The sequence below is a fragment of the Podarcis muralis genome, chromosome 7, assembly GCF_964188315.1.
Source record: "Podarcis muralis chromosome 7, rPodMur119.hap1.1, whole genome shotgun sequence".
Taxonomy (NCBI): Eukaryota; Metazoa; Chordata; class Lepidosauria; order Squamata; family Lacertidae; genus Podarcis; species Podarcis muralis.
The window spans coordinates 18,064,499-18,084,609 of record NC_135661.1 but is presented as its reverse complement, the minus strand read 5'-3'; the positions used below and the strand labels follow the sequence as shown (position 1 = coordinate 18,084,609).

Below are 20,111 nucleotides of genomic sequence, written 5' to 3'. Positions count from 1 at the left end.
AATGTACTGGTATTGGTGACATGCCTGAAGACAGGCACGCACACACACACACAAACTTCAGACATCCAAGTTGAATAGCTTTGCTCTTCAAGCTCGGTTGCTAGGAAGTCTATAGCAACAAAAATTGACAAAGCTGTCACACAGCCCAAGAGCAGACACAAAGTCAAAACAGCAAAATGCTGTTGGGGGAGATTAGAAAATATATAAACCAAGTAGAGTGGGTGAGACACAGAAGGTGCAGATCACCCAGCTGAAAAAGAAAAGCCAACAGCAAATCGTTAGGAGGACCCAATGGAAGGTTTTTAAAACCTTAAGCCTGGTTTTCCCGTGGGTCTGAGAAACCACATTGGGGGCTGGGGGGGGGGGTGGGGAGCTTTCAACGTGTGTAACTGGTCTGGAGAGGATTTGCCTGATCGAAATCTGCATCTGTCGCCCCAGGTGGGACTGTTTGTTTGAAAGGTTGCTGAATGAGCCGAGGGAAAGTTTCAGTTGCTAAAAGCAGACTTGAGTTACTTTCCTCCCTCTCATAAGTAGCCTTTCTTATCCCAGCTCAGTTCTCGAGGCAGGCTTTCACGGCTTAATTAATTCTCCATGGACCTGGCTAGCTCAAATGTCAGGGAATGTGCAGAAGGTGTGTTTGATCATACAGATTATTTTTCTAAACAGAATGCTTGATCGTCCCTTAATATAGAGCATTTTGGTTACTTTGCCTGTGACGCACCTGGCCCTAGCAGAATAACCTCCGTGTGTGGGATAGAGCCAGGTCTAAACTCCTGTGGGAAAATGTGGGAGCCCTTTGGACAAAGGATTGATTCCCCACCCCCAGCTCATTGAAGAAAGGAACTTGCAGGAAAACGAAAATGCAGTGGTTAGTGCAATGGATTTTGGGGGGTGTTATCACCCTAGGAATAGGGACGTGGGTGGCGCTGTGGGTTAAACCACAGAGCCTAGGACTTGCCGATCAGAAGGTCGGCAGTTTGAATCCCCGTGACAGGGTGAGCTCCAGTTGCTCAGTCCCTGCTCCTGCCAACCTAGCAGTTTGAAAGCACATCAAAGTGCAAGTAAATAAATAGGTACCACTCCAGCGGGAAGATAAACGGCGTTTTTGTGCACTGCTCTGGTTCGCCAGAAGCAGCTTGGTCATGCTGGCCACATGACTCGCAAGCTGTCTGCGGACAAATGCCAGCTCCCTCAGCCGATAAAGTGAGATGAGCGCCGCAACCCCAGAGTTGGTCACGACTGGACCTAATGGTCAGGGGTCCCTTTACCTTTACCTATCACCCTAGGAAGCAGGCTCATGCTGTCAGAGGTGGTATCTGAAGATAAAGAAGGAAGGGGAACCACTTCTATGGGAGGGGGAACCTCATGGGCCAACAATACATTCACCTGCATAACCTGTGGCACTAGCCCTCCCAACTTGCAGTTCTGAAGATGCCTCCTTGAAACTTTTGACAGCTCAAGGGGCACCACTTTCCTATCCCTTTACATCTAGACCGAGCAAGAGACTCTCCAGCCCCACCATAGCCAGGACTTGAGGAATATGGCATGGGCCCTTTAAAAGTCCCAAGAGTCTTCCTCAGAGGGGGGTGGAGCCACAAACACCAACCAACTTCAGCCCTCATGGGCCTCTAGGCCAGGCATCCCCAACCTGTGGCCCTCCAGATGTTTTGGCCTACAACTCTCATGATCCCTAGGTAACAGGACCAGTAGTCAGGGATGATGGGAATGGTAGTCCAAAACATCTGGAGGGCCAAAGGTTGGGGATGCTGCTCTAGACCACTGCTGAAGCAACATCCTAGCTTGCTCCTATTGAGAGAGGCATTACTTCCCATGGTGTATATGCACATTTGCTTGTTGTACCATTGGCTCTCGTCAAACGGGGTTTTCAGGTTTGGGGAAACAGTACCAACAAAGTGTGCTTTAGCTAAGTTAGTAGCGGAATGCATGCATATCCAATATATGGGTGATCTCTCAACCAAGCACTGCTCAACTCTTTAGGAGGGAACCCCCCCCCCCAAAGTATCTCCAAATTAATCTGCTTAGCATAGGTGCCAACTCCCTGGTTGCCCGAGCACTCGCAAAATTGCCCATGAAGGGGCTGGGCACCCACAAATTTCAACCCATGGTTGCGGGGCCAAGGTAGCACTCCTCCTGCTGAGATTAATTTATGGATGCCCTGTGGATGTCACCTTAATTAATTTTGGCTGTTCCCCTGCCAAATAAGAATCAGATTGGGGTGCATTTGTGCAAAATTAGTTTAAAGTACCTTGTAAGGAATGCGTTGATCCTAAATGTCTATGACCCACCCCCAAACCAAGCAGTTTTCTAGAGAAATTATCTCTGAGATTGCCTGCTAATTTTCAGACAGAGTTGCTCAGAGAAAAAATAATTTTACCTTCCAGGATTTTTTAAAAAACAATATCATCTAATCATAGAATAATAAGAATAATCTAGTCTATAATTTTAATTGTGTTTTATTGATCGATGTTTGTAAACCATCCTGGGATCTATTTTGACAAAGGTCAGTTTAAAGGTAAAGGTAAAGGGACCCCTGACCATTAGGTACAATCGTAGCCAATTCTGAGGTTGCGGCACTCATCTCGCTTTATTGGCCAAGGGAGCTGGCGTACAGCTTCCAGGTCATGTGGCCAGCATGACTAAGCCGCTTCTGGCGAGCCAGAGCAGCGCACGGAAATGCCATTTACCTTCCCGCCGGAGCGGTACCTATCTATCTATTTGCACTTTGTTTTTGTTTTTTTCATGCATGATTTTTATTCATTTAAAGCATAACAAAAAACACTTAAACGGTCTACATCATATTTTCATCGATTTCATTCTTTAGAACTTCCTTCAGCCTCTCCGCGAATCCACCGTAGTCTTTCCAAAATATTCGCATATACTGCTATCTATTGACATTATTTAAGTCCTTTCTACCATTTCTCTTTTGACAATATTCTTACTGATATCACAGAGCTCTTTTAAAACCTACTAGCATTAATCGTCCCTCACTTATATTATCCAGATATTCCACGAATTTCCCCCAATCCTCTATGAACCTTTGGTCTCTTAAATATCTAATTTTCCCTGTCAATCTATCTAACTCCGCATAATCTATTAATTTCTCTCTCCATTCCTCAATTGTCGGTATTTTCTGTTGTTTCCAGTTTTGGGCTAGTAGGACTCTTGCTGCTGTTGTTGCGTATTGGAAAAATTTGCAATCTTTGTTCTTTATCTCCTTGCCTGATAAACCTAACAAAAAGACCTCTGGTTTTTTTCCGAAAGTACACCTTAAGATTTTTTTCATTTCAGTATAGATATTTTCCCAAAAACCTCTGACCTTTTTGCAATCCCACCACATGTGGAAGAAGGTTCCCTCCCTTTCCCTGCATTTCCAGCATTTATTACATGTTTTATACATTTTTGCTAATTTAGCAGGGGTTATATACCAACGATAAAACATCTTCATTAGGTTTTCCTTCAACGTTATACATGCAGTAAATTTGATATTTTTTTCCCATAATTTCTCCCACTCTTCGTAATATATGTTATAACCAATGTCCCTTGCCCAGTGTATCATCACCGACTTTACTTCCTCATCTATCAGATTCCACTCTAGCAGCAAATTATACATTTTGGATAAAATTTTAATATCTATTTGCACTTTGACGTGCTCACCCCGTCGCGGGGATTCGAACCACCGACCTTCTGATCAGCAAGTCCTAGGCTCTGTGGTTTAACCCACAGCGCCACCCACGTCCCAAGGTCAGTTTAGAAGTCACACAAATAAATAAATAGTTCAGTGCAGGGAATCTGCTGCTACAACAGCCCTAGCAGGTGGTTCACCCAGCCTCTGCTTGGAAAAGAAGGATAGCTCCGCACCCCATGGTGGTGTTATTGAAGATGGGACTTACTTGCAGTGCTGCTGCCCCTAAAATGCAACTGATTATTAAAATACATATCTTCAGCATGACTGTGGGCGAGCCAGAGAAAGGGTTAGGAATGCTGACTTATTTTCCTGCATGGAACACTACAGGCATAGGAGTGGGGATTTAGACCCAGGCCTCCCTAGGCCTTACCCAACCCTCTAACAATTATCCCCCACTGGCAAGTTAATTGCATCATTAATCAAGCCTACGTGATTTTCCTTCCATAGGGTTCACCAACTACATGCGCAGCCCGGCTGGGGATATCTTCAACCCAGAGCACTACCAAGTCAACCAGGACATGACTTGCCCTTTGAGTCACTACTTCATCACCTCCTCTCATAACACCTACCTCATGGGGGACCAGCTGATGTCTCAGTCCAGGGTTGACATGTACTCTTGGGTTCTGCAGTCTGGGTGTCGTTGCGTTGAAGGTAAGGACCAAAAGCACACACACCATTGCCCATCTCCTTTTGTTAAAACAACAACAACTCAACTGTGGAATCATTTATGTGTTCCATAGATTCTCGTTTCTACCCATCATCATCCTTACAAGAGGAGATGTTCGTCCACCATAGCAGGTTTTTTGTTTTGGTTTAAATATACTATTGGCCTGTGTAGCTCAGTATTACCTTCACTGATGGCAGCAACTCTCCAGAGTTTCAGAGAGAAATCTGTCAAAAATTTAATACGGCCAAGCAACCATTAAAGAAAGTACAAAATATTAAAAAATGGAAAATCACAGCCTCAGAAGAACAAAGGTGACCAATTAGGACAGGCATGGGCAAACTCTGGCCCTCCAGATGTTTGGAACTACAATTCCCATCATCCCTAGCTAACAGGACCGGTGGTCAGGGATGATGGGAATTGTAGTCCCAAACATCTGGAGGGCTGGAGTTTGCCTATGCCTGAGTTAGGAGCTTACCATCATAGCTGGTCTAAGAGATATTACAACATTCAGATATTACAACATTCACCATGCTAATGGATTTATTACAACCCTCCCCCCTTAAATCTAAACCACCTGTTTTTGTTCTTCCCCTTTGCAGTTGACTGCTGGGATGGGCCAGACGGTGAGCCTATCGTCCACCATGGCTACACCCTCACCTCCAAGATCCTTTTTAAAGATGTGATTGAGACCATAAACAAATATGCCTTCGTCAAGAGCGAGTAGGTATCCGTGTGCGTGCTATATTTTAAGAATTGGGTGTACCAAGGGGAAGATCAACTGTCATCATTGTACACTGGAATGATTCATCTATTTTGTATTTGTATCTTGATGTGATGAGGGGGAGTTCTGGGAGAGGACAGGCTACCGTGTTGGGAGATGCAAGTGTATGGAAATCTGGTTTGGAGTTTCTAAGTTTTATTAAGAGCCAAGCCCACTGTCTACCTCAGGTCTTTATATTAAAGTCTGGTCCCATATTGTCTCTCTCTCCTGCCCCCAATCTAACTTTCCTTGCTCATCCCCCCCCCACATCCTCTAGTAGACTTATCCCTGCGAATTAAGGAACCAGTGGTGGAAGAGGGTTAGTTGGGCAACACTAGATTCCTGTAGGCATTATCTTTACAGCCTGTATGCATAGCCATTATCCTTAAAGCCCATGGGATGCATGGCAATTGTAGTTACCAAAGCTTCTGAGTTAAATAAATCAAGTTGGGAGACACCAGAAATTACCGTTCCCGTGGATACCAGCAGCAATGGATCTGAGCCATAAAGGTGAGGCCTAAAAGGCCTTTGTTGTCATCAGCCAGCCCTCCCCTGAAGGGCAAATTGGCATACAAAAGATGATGTCGTACGGGCTATTGGCACATCTCCCCAGGCTTCATCTTCCCAAGCTTAAATTTGCATGCAAAAGGGGAAGGGGCCTTCTAGGGTGGAATCTACACACATATTTTTTTAAAAAAAAACACTGTGAAGATGCTTTATTTTAATACGTTTTGAAAAATACATTGGATTTTGCATAGCTCACTGTCGCCATCTAGTGTCACATTTGTATCCTGCACTTTACAACACATTCGAAACATTTTATTTGCAGCTGTGTAGCTGAGTCCTAGGTTTGGTCTTCCTGAGCTTTCTTAGCTAACTCTCGGAAGGACCCCAAGAAGCACAGGGGGAGGCAATTTCAAGACCAGCCTATCGCTGCTGTTCCCCTTGCTCTTTGAAAAAAGTCTCAGGAAAGCTTGGCCTAATGCGATCATGGGGATGGGGGACATGCAGCACCCCAGATTCTGCTGGAGTACAATTCCCATCAGTCTTAGCCAGCAAGGCTAATGATCAGGGGTTGATGGGAGTTTTAGTTCAGCTCCCTCTGTTTGTAAGTAAGAAGGCAGGCCAGGGGGATATTGATGGAGCATATTGGTGGAGGATATTGGTGTTTGACATAATGGACCAGTGACAGGCAAGCTCCACTGAAAACATGACTGCTTATTAGCAGGTAGCTGACAACCCAGCTGCTTGGCCTCCAGACTACAGGGTATTTTGTTAGGCAGGAGACAGAAAGTCCGAAAGTGCCATTATCCAGATGGCGGAAATTCATCCTGCTCAGATGGGATGAGATTTGCTGCTTCTGAATCTAGAGTCACTCAGATAATCAGAGAGAGAAAGTGGGGCAGGGATGCCTTCCAGATTTTTTATTTTTATTTTAACTTGTCCTGTTTGTCTGAGAATAATGGGTTTCTGTGTCAAGGTAAGTTCCTGCAGCCAGTGCTTTTGCAGTGACTTCAAGAGTGTGTGGATAAGCTCTTTTATGTGACTTTCCTCTTTCTGTGCTTTGATTCTGCAAACTTAAAGCTGTGACAGCAGTTCCGTCTCCTCTCACTGTGCAAGCCAGAAGGGCTCAGGATATCTTAACGGTATTTGTAGTACCCTCACTGGACTACAATGCACAGAATTAGAAGTGCTATTTTTCTAGAAAAAGAGGAGCCAGAACTCACCATGAATGCCTCCCTCGTTCTTTTAGAATGGCAGTGGCGCCCACCTGAGAGGTGCTGGAACTGAGCTCTGGTGAGTTCCAGCTGGGGGAAAAAAAGCCCTGAGAATTAGGAACACAAGAAAATCTGTCTGTAACCCTATCTATAGTTGAGACTCCTAGGATGTAAGGCAGGAGGCCAACAGTAGGTGGAGCCACTTCCAATGACAGGCATTCTAGTTTTGCCACCATCGTCCTCCTTGCTGAGTTTTAAAACGCTGAGACTGAGGAAGAGGAAGCAGACAAGCAGTGCCATTCTCTGGGGCTGGGTGAGGACACTGAGGTTGATGGGGCAGTGCCCCAGCTGCCCTGCTGGATCAGATGCTACTGCCTATCTAGCTAAGCGTCCTGTTTCCCCACAGTGGTTAACCCAATAAGGAGCCTGTAAGCAGACTGTTCAGAACTTCTGAACCTTCCTGCTGTCCCACTCCAAATCAACTAGTATTCAGAGGTAGACTGCATCTGAACCTGGAGATTCTGTGTTGTGACTAGTTGCAACTGAGAACCTTATCCCCCATGAATTTGCTGTTTCAAACTATCTAAAGTATATACTGTTTTTAACGATGTGCTGCGCGAATTCTTTGGGAGATGGGAAGCTGTGGCAGTCAGAACTGTTACAAAACAAGTCTAAATTTCATAGTGAAGGCATACTGTCAGTGCAATCCTGAATGCATATGACTCAGAAGTAAGTCGTGGTTGCGTTCAGAGATAAGGATGAGGCTGTAGCTGGAAGGAGCAAGGAAGAGGAGTGTAGGGTAATCCAAAATTATTAGCACTATTACTAATTTCCATAGCACAAACATATAAAACATACCTATGCATTGCACAGAATTTCAGTTTAAACCAAAAGAGCATAAAAAGAGGTACGTAGTTGCAGCTGTTTGTTGAGCATCCATTTTGATTTATTTGCAGAGAGACTAGATAACATTGGCTATTTAGTGAGCATTTGCCCTGATTTGTTTATGCGGAGGTTATTTGACGTTGCATCAACACATGTGCTTTCTCATGCTTTCCAGAACATTTCCCCTCACTTTCCCCCATGCAAAAAATCTGATCTTTTGGGGGAAGTGGCTTTGTTGCGCTTTCCCAATCGGTTAATAATAGTGGGGCCCCAAATGTGCTTGCATGCGACTGGTATCCCAACTCAACCGTAGCGACAGTCTAGAAGCAAGAAAATTCAAGCAGAATACATTAAACAAGCAGAAACGTTAAAAACGGTTGATCTGCCAAGAAGGCTATAAAAACTATAAATCATTTTCTGAAGAAGGCTTGGTGAAATGACAGGTCTTTAGTTGATGCCTGAAGCTCTGTGGATTATACCAACTTGATTTCACTAGGGAGAGAGTTCAATAACTCTGGTACCGTTGCCGCCACACTAAATGCACAATTTCATGCTGAGGGAGCCCTGACGCTGCCAGATATCAGTGGAAGATTGCGAAGATAGCATACACAGCTCGGTTCCTCCCACTGTATCTTCTCAGTGGATGTCCGAACAGGCATCTGTCTCACTTACCCTGTGTACACACTCCTGTTAATTCTGCACCCAGTGCCCACCCATCTCTGGTTTTGAAAGTGATGCACATACAGCATTAGCTGCAACCCATATCTATCCTGTGTCTATCCTATTGTTTTCTTATGAAATGCTGCATTTTGTTGCATTCCCCCACCCCCAAACCAGCTCCAATCCAAATTGAGAAAAATGAATGACCTAGCTGTGTTCCAAGCTACTAATGTGCACAGCCTCAGGCCACGTTCCCTGTGAAGAGGTGTTGACAGTTAAACCACTCTGAGAATTGTAGCTCCATGAAGGAAATTGGAGGTCTCCGGACATCACTCAGCGCCCTTAACAAACAACAACTCCCAGAATTCTTTATATTATTTTTTTTTGGGGGGGGGGGGGAGAAGCCATGACTGTTTAAAGTGGCATCTTCTTAGTGTTTTATATGCATCATGATGTGATTGTGAAGAAGGTAAACAGAGCTGAGACAGGTACCGAGCCCCATGCCTTTTGGCCAAAAACCCCCACCTCTATTTATTTTTGTTACCTTGTGCATAGCACGCAGTATGGACATAGCAGGCTTAGTCGGGCATGGCCAATTTAGTGGAGATGATAACCAGTAACAGCCTGCGCTGGGCAACTGGTGTGGAATTGCCTTTCCATCGTCTCACCTTGAATCCACTTTTCCTCTCAAAGCCGTATGATGAGCTCCAAGCCATATGGAGCGCTTTCAGTGCCTAAGCTCAGAGAATCCAAAAATAGATACTGAAACCCCAAAGAGAGCCAGGAGATTGATTGATTGGCTTGTAAAGTCTGTCCTTTACAGTGTGGTGCCAGCGATGTTAGACCCGGTTAATGAATCTTCCCCGGCGGGAGACTGTGGCTTTCTCTCTCTGTGTTTGTGGCTTATATTTCTAAATATAAACACCAGCAGAATTCTCAGGTTAAACAGTCAACCCCCTGTCCCCCAACCCTGGGTTGTAGCCATTGCTTAGTCCTACTCAGAGCAGACCCTTTGGAATTAATGGAGATGACTAACTCAGGTCCGTTAATGTCCGTGAATCTATTCCGAGTAGAACTTAGTTGTATACATCCCATTCTTTCTTGGAAGTTCTCAAACTATGATCTGTGGGCTAGGGACAGGCAAATCTGTCAATTTTCTTTTCTGAAAATGCCCTTGGCACATTGTGTGGTAGCATAAACTGGTGGAATCTAAGAGCCCAAGTACAATTTGCTGAGTTCAGGGAGCAGGGCTTCTCTCCATAACTGGTGAAACCAGACTCAATTATGCAAAAGAAAAGCACTTCCCAAATTTCTCTCACTTTGCATAATTTATACCTAATGTGAAGTTCAGGGTATTTCTTGGCTTGGAAATGCGAAAATGTTTAGCACATACACAGTACCCACTAGGGTCAAGCTGAAAGTCTGAAGGTTTTTTACTTCTGGCTGAAATCTGCAGGAGGTGAAAGAAATTATCTTAAAAGTTCAGAATGCTGGCGGTGGAGATAATTTTTTGCCCTCCCCTCTTTTTGGTTGCTGCTGCCTGTTTAGCAACAGTGGTAGTCAGAGGCTAACCACTGCTATCTGCCCCCCCCCCCCAATGCTGAGGTCAGTGTTTTTCCAGGGCACTCTGGGGAGCTGCCTGCACTGGGAGCGGCCATTTTGTCCTCACAATGAGTTGTATCCAGCACTAGTTCTAATCAAAGTTAATGAACATGACTAATGAACATTGAATTTAATGAACTAGACTCATTATCTGGCCCATTGAGACTTGGTTGGATACAAACCTATGTCTGTGGGCAGTCTGGGAAAACAAAATGGCATCTGCTAGCTGATGTGATAAACTTTGCCAGCACCAGGGGTAGAGCTGCCCTTCCTACTGGCCATGCGGCTAGAATCCCATTTTGTCACCTTTGAATGCAAACCCTCGAAGCGTCCCTATTTTCCAGGGACGTTCCTGATTTAGAGAAGCCGTCCAAGTTTCTGATTTGATCCCGGAATGTCCTACTTTTCCTTAGAATGTCCCTATTTTCACTGGAGAAATGTTGGAGGGTATGGAGTTATCTGAAACCCTGAGCCGTCTCAAGGCAATCCTGTACAGTGGTATCTCGGGTTACATACGCTTCAGCTTACATACGCTTCAGCTTACAGACTCCGCTAACTCAGAAATAGTGCTTCAGGTTAAGAACTTTGCTTCAGGATGAGAACAGAAATTGTGCTCCGACGGCGCAGCAGCAGCAGGAGGCCCCATTAGCTAAAGTGGTGCTTCAGGTTAAGAACAGTTTCAGGTTAAGTACAGACCTCCGGAACGAATTAAGTACTTAACCCGAGGTACTGCTGTATAGGGAAGTTTTTTTGTGGTTTTTAAAAATGTTTAATGTTTAATGGTGTTTTTATATATGTTTGAAGCTGCCCAGAGTGGCTGGGGCCACTCAATAAGATGTGTGAGGCATATATAGTGAAATTATCATTATGGAATGGGACATCCCTATTTCCATTCTTTTAATGTTTAATGGTGTTTTTATATATATTTGAAGCTGCCCAGAGTGGCTGGGGCCACCCAATAAGATGTGTGAGGCATAAATAGTGAAATTATCATTATGGAATGGGACGTCCCTATTTCCATCAGAGAAATGTTGCGGGGAGGGTATGTGAATGGGACAGTGAAATAGCAAGGGGTGGGGAAGAGGACGTCTTCACTTGGCCCTTACCACTGCCTGCCTGCAGCCCTAATAGACAATTCTCAGGACAGTAGTGCAAATAACAATGCATGCATTCAGCTCAAGTGAGCAAAACGACCCAAGTGCACATTTACGAAGAAAGTGGTGAGCAGAAAACAGTCACAGAGTGTGCTAAATTCAGGCAGGCCCTTCTGTTCCTTTTCTGTTTAAGTAGCCTGGTGGCTGATCATAAGCAGCCTGGATGCCTGTGCAGGGAATAAATTGGGCAGTATTTTCAGCTCTTTCCCCAGCCACAGCCTTATTTATGAGATGCTATCTCAGGTTTTTATCGCCTCTGAATACTCTGAGAGTCCTTTATTTGCAAGAGCATTTTTTTGCCTTTTTTTTTTTTTTACATTTAAGCAAAACAGGAGAGCGGAGGAGGACAAGCCACAAGGCTTGCCGCTATCATAAACGTGATAATTAAGGGATATTCAGGGTGGTCTCAGAGCCTGCCAACAAGCTGCATACAATAAACTGGCTCAGGTTTGGAGATAATGATGGGCACTGGAAGTAAAAGGAACCTGTTGATTGCTTTGTTTATGTGATCCATTATCCAGTAGTACCAACTCTTTTAACTCTTAGGAGGTAAGAAGGGTACTCAAGGAGATGGAGATGACTGCTAGGGTGCACTGCACAGAGGAGGCTTCCGTTTGCCTTTTATCCAGCTTGGCCATTCATACTGGTAGGTTGGAAGGCAAGGAGCCCAGCAGTAGGTGGCGCCACAGTCAATTCCTCCTCCCTGCTGAGTTCCATAAGAAGCAACACCGAGACTGTGGAAGAGGAAATCGACAGGCAGTGCCACCCCCTGGACTGCTTATAAGTATGGAGGCAGACAGGTTGGTGGAGCAATGCCCCATTCTCCCTAACGTACCAGCCTCCAGTGGTTGGGATCCAGGCACATTGCCTTCTCTCAATCATACTGGATTTTACTCTACATCCATGTCTCCTCCCTCAAAAGCAGGAAATGACCAAACAACACAAGAAAATTCCTGTTAAATCTTACCAATGGCACCATCTGGTCCAGCATCCCGTTCCCACAGTGGCCAACCAATTGGCATTTGAAACCTTGTCATTGAACAGAAGCTTGGAAGTGGCTTTTATATCAAGGAAAACATGAAATTCTGACCTACTAAGCCAGGGATAGTCCACACGGTGCTCTCTAGATGCTGTTTGACTTCCAACTCGCATCATCCCTGACCACTGGCTATTGCTATTTGGGATGAATGAGAGTTGTAACCCAACAACATCCAGAGGGTATCACATTGGCTTTCCCTGGACTTAGTGACCACCATTTTTGGTATCTTCATGGGTGCAAACCGAGAACTCCCTTGTGTTTGGCATTTTGGGACTGGAACCAGAAATGTGGCTGTACATCTGCAGAACAGCAAGTGATTACAGAAAAAAACTTTGGGTGCGCAACTGAACCATTTTCTCCTTGTGTGGCTTTGCTCTCCTCCTCCAAAGGTACCCTGTCATTTTGTCAATCGAGAATCACTGCAGCGTGGGGCAGCAGAAGAAGATGGCCCAGTATCTTATTGAAATCCTGGGGGACAAACTGGACCTGTCTTCCGTGAGCAATGAAGATCCCACAAAACTGCCTTCCCCAGAAAGTCTGAAAGGGAAAATATTGGTCAAGGTAAGATGTCTACTATATATTTTGGGAAGCTGTTGGTTTGTCTGTCAGCTATACGCTATATTAAGATAAAATAACCACGTTTTGCATTATGGTTCCTGGGACTAAGGAGCAAGTTTGGATACAATTACAAACCATTTTGAATCAAGGTGGTGGGTTGAACCTTTCAAAACTGCTCTGATTTTTTTGGTTTCTTAGAATTCTTCAGCAACACTGGCTATGTGACTATTACTATATGTACATACACAGAGACATGCTTTTCGCTTAGATTTGTTCCAATGTCTGTGTGTGAATGGAAGCCATCTTCCAGCCCGAGACTATTCCGAATTTTAAGATTCACAGTGTGTGCCTCGGCCGCTCCTCTTTGCTGTGGCCGCAGCCAGTGTAGACCCAGCAAAGGTTTGTGTGTGTCTAAATGAATAACCATGGTTGACTGTGCCTGAACTGCCAGTGTCTCTCCGGAATCCTCCTAACATCAATCAAACTCTAATGGCATGTAGCATGAAGCTTGTGAAGTTAGCCTCAGGAGAGCCAGTCGAAGTGCTGCCGTTGTAGCTTCCCCTCTCGTTACTCTCCTACGTGCCGGCCAAGCAGTCCTCATTGCCTCCATCCTTTAGTTACGGCTAGCTGGTGAAGTTGTTGAATGGAATATCCCCTGGAGTGGTGGCAAAGGTTGTTGGTCTTATTGTTTAACTCTCTTTGCAAGCTGCCTGACATTTTGATAGACATTTGAGGGCAGCAAGTGAAGTACCCTCAGCATTTTGGGTGGTGGTGGTGGTGGTGGGGTGTAGGAGGCAGTTTGTTAATATATCAAATGGAAAAACGCTTCCCCTATTGGTCAGCCTAAATGTTGGCTCAAATATTCCCAGTGCCTGAGAATGGGGGCCAATTTGGTTTTGCAGCTATGTTCACTTTGTCCATTAATAATAATAATAATAATAATAATAATAATAATAATTTATACCCTGCCCTCCCCAGTCAAGACCGGGCTCAGGGCAGCTAACACCAGGTATAAAAACAATTGATTAAAATACAACTTAAAAACAAGATTAAAATACAACATTAAAATGCAGCCTCATTGCAGAGGTGAATTCGATTGCGTGCTTTGTGAAGCTTGAGGTAGTCTAGGCACTCCTGCAGCTCCTTACTATTTTGGGCAGAAGGGTGTCTCTGGCTGCTGTCCCCAACCTGGTGCCCCCCAGATATCTTGGGCTACAACTCCCACCAGAGCCAGCCAGCATCACCAATAATTGGGGTGATGGGAATTGTAGTCCAAAACATTCCTGGTTTGGGGAACACTAGTCTACTGTAACTAGGACTCAACTGGAATCTTCTCAACAGTAGCACCAATTTGGCCATCCCATAAATCTCAGCTGATTCCCCACCCACTCTGCACCAAAGCTCTTAGATATAATGATAAGTCTCATCGTCTCTTCAGGCTTACTATAGTAAGTTTACAAGCTAAATTAAATTATAATATCTGGGCAAGAACTTGCAAATGAAGATGGCATTCAGTGTTATCCAAAGGTACTGGGGCTTTTTTTGGGGGGGGGGGGTGTATGACATCCTAATAAGAAAGAGGTTGTTTAAAATTTTATTTAGGGCTGCAGCCAGGTTGCTGACAAGGATGTCCTGCTGATATCATATACCTGTAGCACCTCCATTGGGACAGCTGCTGTAGCTAAAACTATGCTGTTAGGTGCAGTTCAAGGGTTTTGCTTTTAACATTTAAAACCCTAAGCAACTTAAGTCGAGGTTACCTATGGGATCACCTCACCCCATATCTGTGTGTCTAGCAATTGTTTTCCCAAGCATACCACATGCCCCAGAGGTGCACTTAGCCTGTACTTGAAAGTGGGCTTTTAAGTCTCGTAGCTCCAGCCCTCTGGAATCAGTTACAAGCTGAAATTTGGTGCCCAGCATCCTGATGTTTAGGCAATCAACGATTCACGCCCACGCCCCCCGTTTTGTGACCCAGTCATTTGTGAAATACTAATTGTGCATTCCTAGGAATTGTTTATAGTATGTAGGAATGTTTTTTCATTCTTTTGGGGGAGGTTGTATTATTTCTGTTTCATCTCCTTGTACACCACGTTGGCTGTGAAGCCGTTTATAAATTTGTAAAATAAATAACCCATCACAAATGCCAAAGACATTTTTGGATGCAGAGCAGAAGCAAAACAAAAGGTCTCTAAACTATCAAACACTATATGCTTTGCATCACTGTGAGAGGGCTGTTTGAGACTGATATGAGCTGTGATGTTACCTGGAAGAAGCTAGCCCTGAAATAGAAGGCTGTGGCCTTTAAGGTATGAAACAAAGACTCAAAGTACAGACATAGGTCTTTTTCACATCTACTCTGCTGCCAATATCAAGTTTTACGCAAGTTTTAGCTGTCATGACTCCTCCCTGCAAAATAAAATCTTGGGAACTGTACCTTAGCAGAACCTTGGTTTGGAGAGTGTGGGTATGCACATGGAATTCATATTGTTGCCCCAAGATACATGCGTAAGAGGCTAATAAGCACTCTGACATTCTGAGCACATAGTGACACTGTCACGCCAACAGAGGAGAATTTCTCTTTTTTATATAGCCTTAACTATGCCCTGTTAGTCATGGTTATCTATTTTTTTCCAAAGTAAAAAATATATATGGAGCATTTGAATCAAAATACTTGACAAACCTGAATATTTCACAGCAATTTTGGGCAAAACATTTTTTTAACAGGCATTCAACCGTAAAATCAGCTGCTGACAGACATTATAGAAGCTCCTCCCCACCCCCATATAAAAAAATTCGGCCAGCAACAGAGGGTCAGCGTTGCTGGTTACATGCTGTGGAGTCCCACAGCCAAGGCCTGGAGTCTTAAAAAAAGTCTTGGCCCCAAACTTGATGGAGCTGTTTGTCTGGCATTTGTTGGTCTTTATCCATGGGTGGTGCTGTGGGTTGAACCACAGAGCCTAGGACTTGCCGATCAGAAGGTCGGCAGTTCAAATCCTGCGACGGGGTGAGTTCTCGTTGCTCAATCCCTGCTCCTGCCAACCTAGCGGTTCAAAAGCACATCAAAGTGCAAGTAGATAAATAGGTACCGCTCTGGCTGGAAGGTAAATGGTGTTTCCATGCACTGCTCTGGTTCACCAGAAGCAGCTTAGTCATGCTGGCCACATGACCCGGAAGCTGTACGCCGGCTCCCTCAGCTAATAAAGTGAGATGAGCACCGGAACCCCAGAGTCAGTCACGACTGGACCTAACGGTCAGGGGTCCCTTTACCTTTATCCACTGTGAGAGGCTTTTCTGACTTAAGATGTTATCCAACTGTGCCAAAAGGAATCATAGAATTGTAGTGTTGGAAAGGGACCCCAAGGGTCATCCATCCCAACCCTCTGCAATGCAGGAATCTCAGCTAAAGTATCCATGACCGATGGCCATCCACCCTCTGCTTAAAAGCCTCCAAGGAAGGAGGAGAGTCCACAACCTCCCAAGGAAGACTTTCCCACTGTTGAACAGCTCTTACTATCCGATAGTTTACTATCCGATAGTTTTCCCTGATGTTTAGTCGGAATCTCCTTTCTTGTAACTCGAAGTCATTGGTTTGAGTCCTACGCTCCAGAGCAGGAGAAAACAAGCTTGCTTCAAACTTATAGCTGTTATCAGAAAACTTAGAGCTTTCTTTTTTAAAGTAGCAGTAGTAATAACAACAATAATAATATAATAACCCCCCGTAATAACACCACCTTAGTGCCCTTAGTGAACGGGGAGGCACACAACTTAGTTTCTTTTGGACCTGGATCAAATTGGTCAGCCCCCCAAGACAGAATTGGACTGTTTCCCATAGTGCCGAATTGAGGTCTAAAATGAATATTGTGGTCGGTGCATACTCTTACTGGGAGGACGTGGGTGGTGCTGTGGTTTAAACCACTGAGCCTTTTGGGCTTGCCAATCGGAAGGTCAGCGGTTCAAATCCCTGCGACGGGGTGAATTCCTGTTGCTCTGTCCCAGCTCCTGCCAACCTAGCAGTTCAAAAGCACGCCAGTGCAAGTAGATAAATAGGTACCGCTCCAGTGGGAAGGTAAATGGCATCTCTGTGCACTCTTGCTTCCGTCACAGTGTTCCATTGCGCCAGAGGTGGTTTAGTCATGCTGGCCCCATGACCCAGAAAGCTGTCTGCAGACAAATGCCAGCTCCCTCAGCCTGAAAGCAAGATGAGCGCCACAACCCCATAGTCACCTTCGACTGGACTTAACCGTCCAGCGGTCCTTTACCTTACTGGGAATGGATTTTCATCATAAGGACATAAGAAGAGGCTGCTGGATCAGGCCAATGGCCCATCTAGTGCAGCATCTGTCCCTATAGTGGCCAGTCAGGTGCCTATAGGAGCTGAGTGTATCAGCACTCTCTTGTGATTCCCAGGCACGGATATACTCAGAGGCTTGCTGCCTATGGCAGTGGAGGCAGAACACAGCCACTTTGGCTGGTAGAGACAGGACTATGGGACATGTGGCCCACCAGATTGCTGGACTGAAACGTGTGTCATCTCAGCCCACTGACCATGCTGGTTGGGGCTGGTTGGGAGGTGGAGCCTCAAGGACATCAAGATTCTGCACCTGTGCTCTCTACACTACCTGTGTGTATCACGCAGAGCTTGACATTGTTCAGTTAACTTTCACCAAGCATTTTCATCCAGTCTGCTCCTGGCGGTGGCCATTTATAGACTATTGAATTTTCAAGTGCGAGAGATCAATGGCAACTCTCTTGAAGAAATTCTCCCATCTTTGAAGCGATTCATTTAGATGGAGCTTCTGATAAGTACCTGGGATGATTCTTCACTCATAATGGATAACCCAGCACCTCAGGTCATTCAGCCCTTTTTTAAAGGATTTGGTGGCTGTGAAGATTATCAGTCAATAAATATAACCCTGCCTGCTTTGGACTCCTCCATTTTGAGGCATTGGTATCAGAGCAACCTGGGCCTTGGCTGAAGTTTTGGCTTTTCAAAATGACACAAACATCATTAGAAGATGTTGCTCTTTTGGTACCCAAATGGGGCAGCTAGAAATTATGTTCTGCCCAAACAGTGGTATGCTTACTTGACAGGGTTGTTGTGAAGATGAAATAAGGGAGATGGACTTATTTGAGTGTATTACCCTGAGCTCCTTAAATGGAATAAAAATGCAAAAAATGAATGTGTGCATGTATCTTTCTGTGATTTTTTTTTAATGCTCACTTGGCTAAGATGCCATCAATACAGTACTTTGTATTGATTCTTATTTCTAGTCTGTGCAGCTTAATTATGCTTTTGCCTCCCAGGGGAAGAAACTTCCAGCTAACATTAGCGAAGATGTAGAGGAAGGAGAAGTGTCTGATGAGGACAGCGCCGATGAGATGGAAGATGACTGTAAACTGATGAATGGAGACGTAAGTATTACAATGCAGAAGGGGGCCCTTAATGCAAAAGTTGGTGCAGAGTGGAGTTGGGACTGATCTAGTGAATAACATTTACCAGTGTTAAAGCTGAGCTGAGTAAAGGTGTTTCTGCAGGAATTGGGGTGGGGTGCTTAGTTAGCTGTGAAGAACACCCCACCCTTTTATGGCGGGGTGTTCTTCACCCCCTAAAATCATAGAACTGTAGAGTTTGAAGTTACCATGAGGCTCATCTAGTCCAACCCCCTGAAATGGGTTGCTCAAACCCATGACCCTGGGATCAACAGTCTCATGCTCTACCGGCTGAGCTACCGACTGAGCAGTATGCCCTACTGAAACACACCACACATCTTACCCCACAAGAACCCTCTTCACAGACACACCACTCCAGACTTAAACACAAACACACACACACACACACACACACACACACAGCCTCCCCCTCCAGAAAATTTGCTAGGAGGAAAGTGGTGTTCTCTTCCAGAGTTTTATCTCATGGTGATCAAGGGCTGTAGATCATGGTGAAAGAGATTTACTCTGGCAATATATCCCTGTGAACCACATAGCCAGTCAAACACTCAAGCTACTAGCCCATACTCCCTGCCCACTTTGCACTGTGCCACCGCTGTGCTCCTATCCAAAGTAAAGAGGCAATGTGGTGTAGTGGTTTGATTGTGGGCCTGGTAAAACATATGGCATGTGCTTGACGGGAATACACTGCTGCAGATGGGTTTTTTTTCCCTAGAGGCGAAAAGAGTCTGCATGTGTTTAGGCGTTATGATCTTAGCAGGAGGATCTAGCAATACGCTGAGCCTCTGATGCTTCAAAAAGCAGTACAGAACCAGGACAGTTGTGTGGAATCTTTGACAGTCGCAGGCTCCCCATCTTCCCCATATAGCAGGCATAGGCAAACTCGGCCCTGCAGATGTTTTGGGACTACAACTCCCACCATCCCTAGCTAACAGGACCAGTGGTCTGGGATGATGGGAGTTGTAGTCCCAAAACATTTGGAGTTTGCCTATATAAATTTGGGCCTGAAAGACCAAGGAGAAAAGTGTGGGGAGGAGCATGGAGGTTAAGTTGTAAGCCAGCAGAATTGGTGGTGTTCCCCAGCTTCCATTGCTGGTAACTGGGCAGGCCTGTTAAGCTTCCAGTTTGTGGAGCTTGAGCTAATAGGAGATTCTGATCTTAAACAGGCAGGTATGTGTGGGGGTTTTTTTAATAAAAAAAATCATCATCAAATACCATTTTTTGAAGCGGGCAGCATTGGAGAAAATGATGGGGTTTTGGTAGTACGTTTACTCTTGTTTTTTTTCTTCCAGATTTGCTATCTCTTACCCTCACCTTCTTATTGCTACATTCCTCTTGTTTTTACCTTTATCCATTCAGCAGAATAACAAAGAAAAGCATTTCCTGGACTGCTAAAGGTCGCAGGTCAAACAGGACTGCCTGTTTGAATGTTTGCATTTTTCAGAAGAAAAACAATACTTTGCCACAGATATTTTAAAAAGGGTTCCATTCTACTGCCTCCTTGACATGCCCTTTTTCCTATGTGGTGGATTTCTTTTTTTTTGGGGGGGGGGCTATTCAAAGGTGCAGTTATAACAGTCCAGGAAAAGTTTTGCCTCTTGGTTCTCCTGAGTGTTTCCTTGGAGGACAAACTTTTTAGACCTGTGCTGTACTGGAGGTGGGGGCTTCTCTTAGACCTTGTCAACCCAGCTATCAGTTCTTTTGTGATGTCTGACATTCCCTCTGATGACTTTTTGTCTCCTTTTCTTTCCTGACCCATTGCACCCTTTCAAAGTGGAAGGTATGGTAAAAGCAGATTGTCGGTCATAGAGTTATAGCCTGCTTAGCTTTGAAGCAGTGTAGAAAATTGCTGCGTTACCAAACCACAGTTGTGCTGAAACAGGGGTGTGGTGTGGTAGGGTGGGTGAGAGA

General features: G+C 44.9%; 1 protein-coding gene across 1 annotated transcript in view; it reads left to right on the top strand.

The window, feature by feature from the left end:
* The window catches only part of PLCH2 (phospholipase C eta 2), a 118,835-nt gene that overhangs the window by 36,337 nt on the left and 62,387 nt on the right, over positions 1–20,111 (top strand). The window contains exons 7-10 of the mRNA XM_077931323.1: positions 4,154–4,357; positions 4,973–5,093; positions 12,581–12,752; positions 18,057–18,164. Coding sequence (XP_077787449.1) covers positions 4,154–4,357; positions 4,973–5,093; positions 12,581–12,752; positions 18,057–18,164 — 605 coding nt within the window. The remainder of the gene's footprint in view (positions 1–4,153; positions 4,358–4,972; positions 5,094–12,580; positions 12,753–18,056; positions 18,165–20,111) is intronic.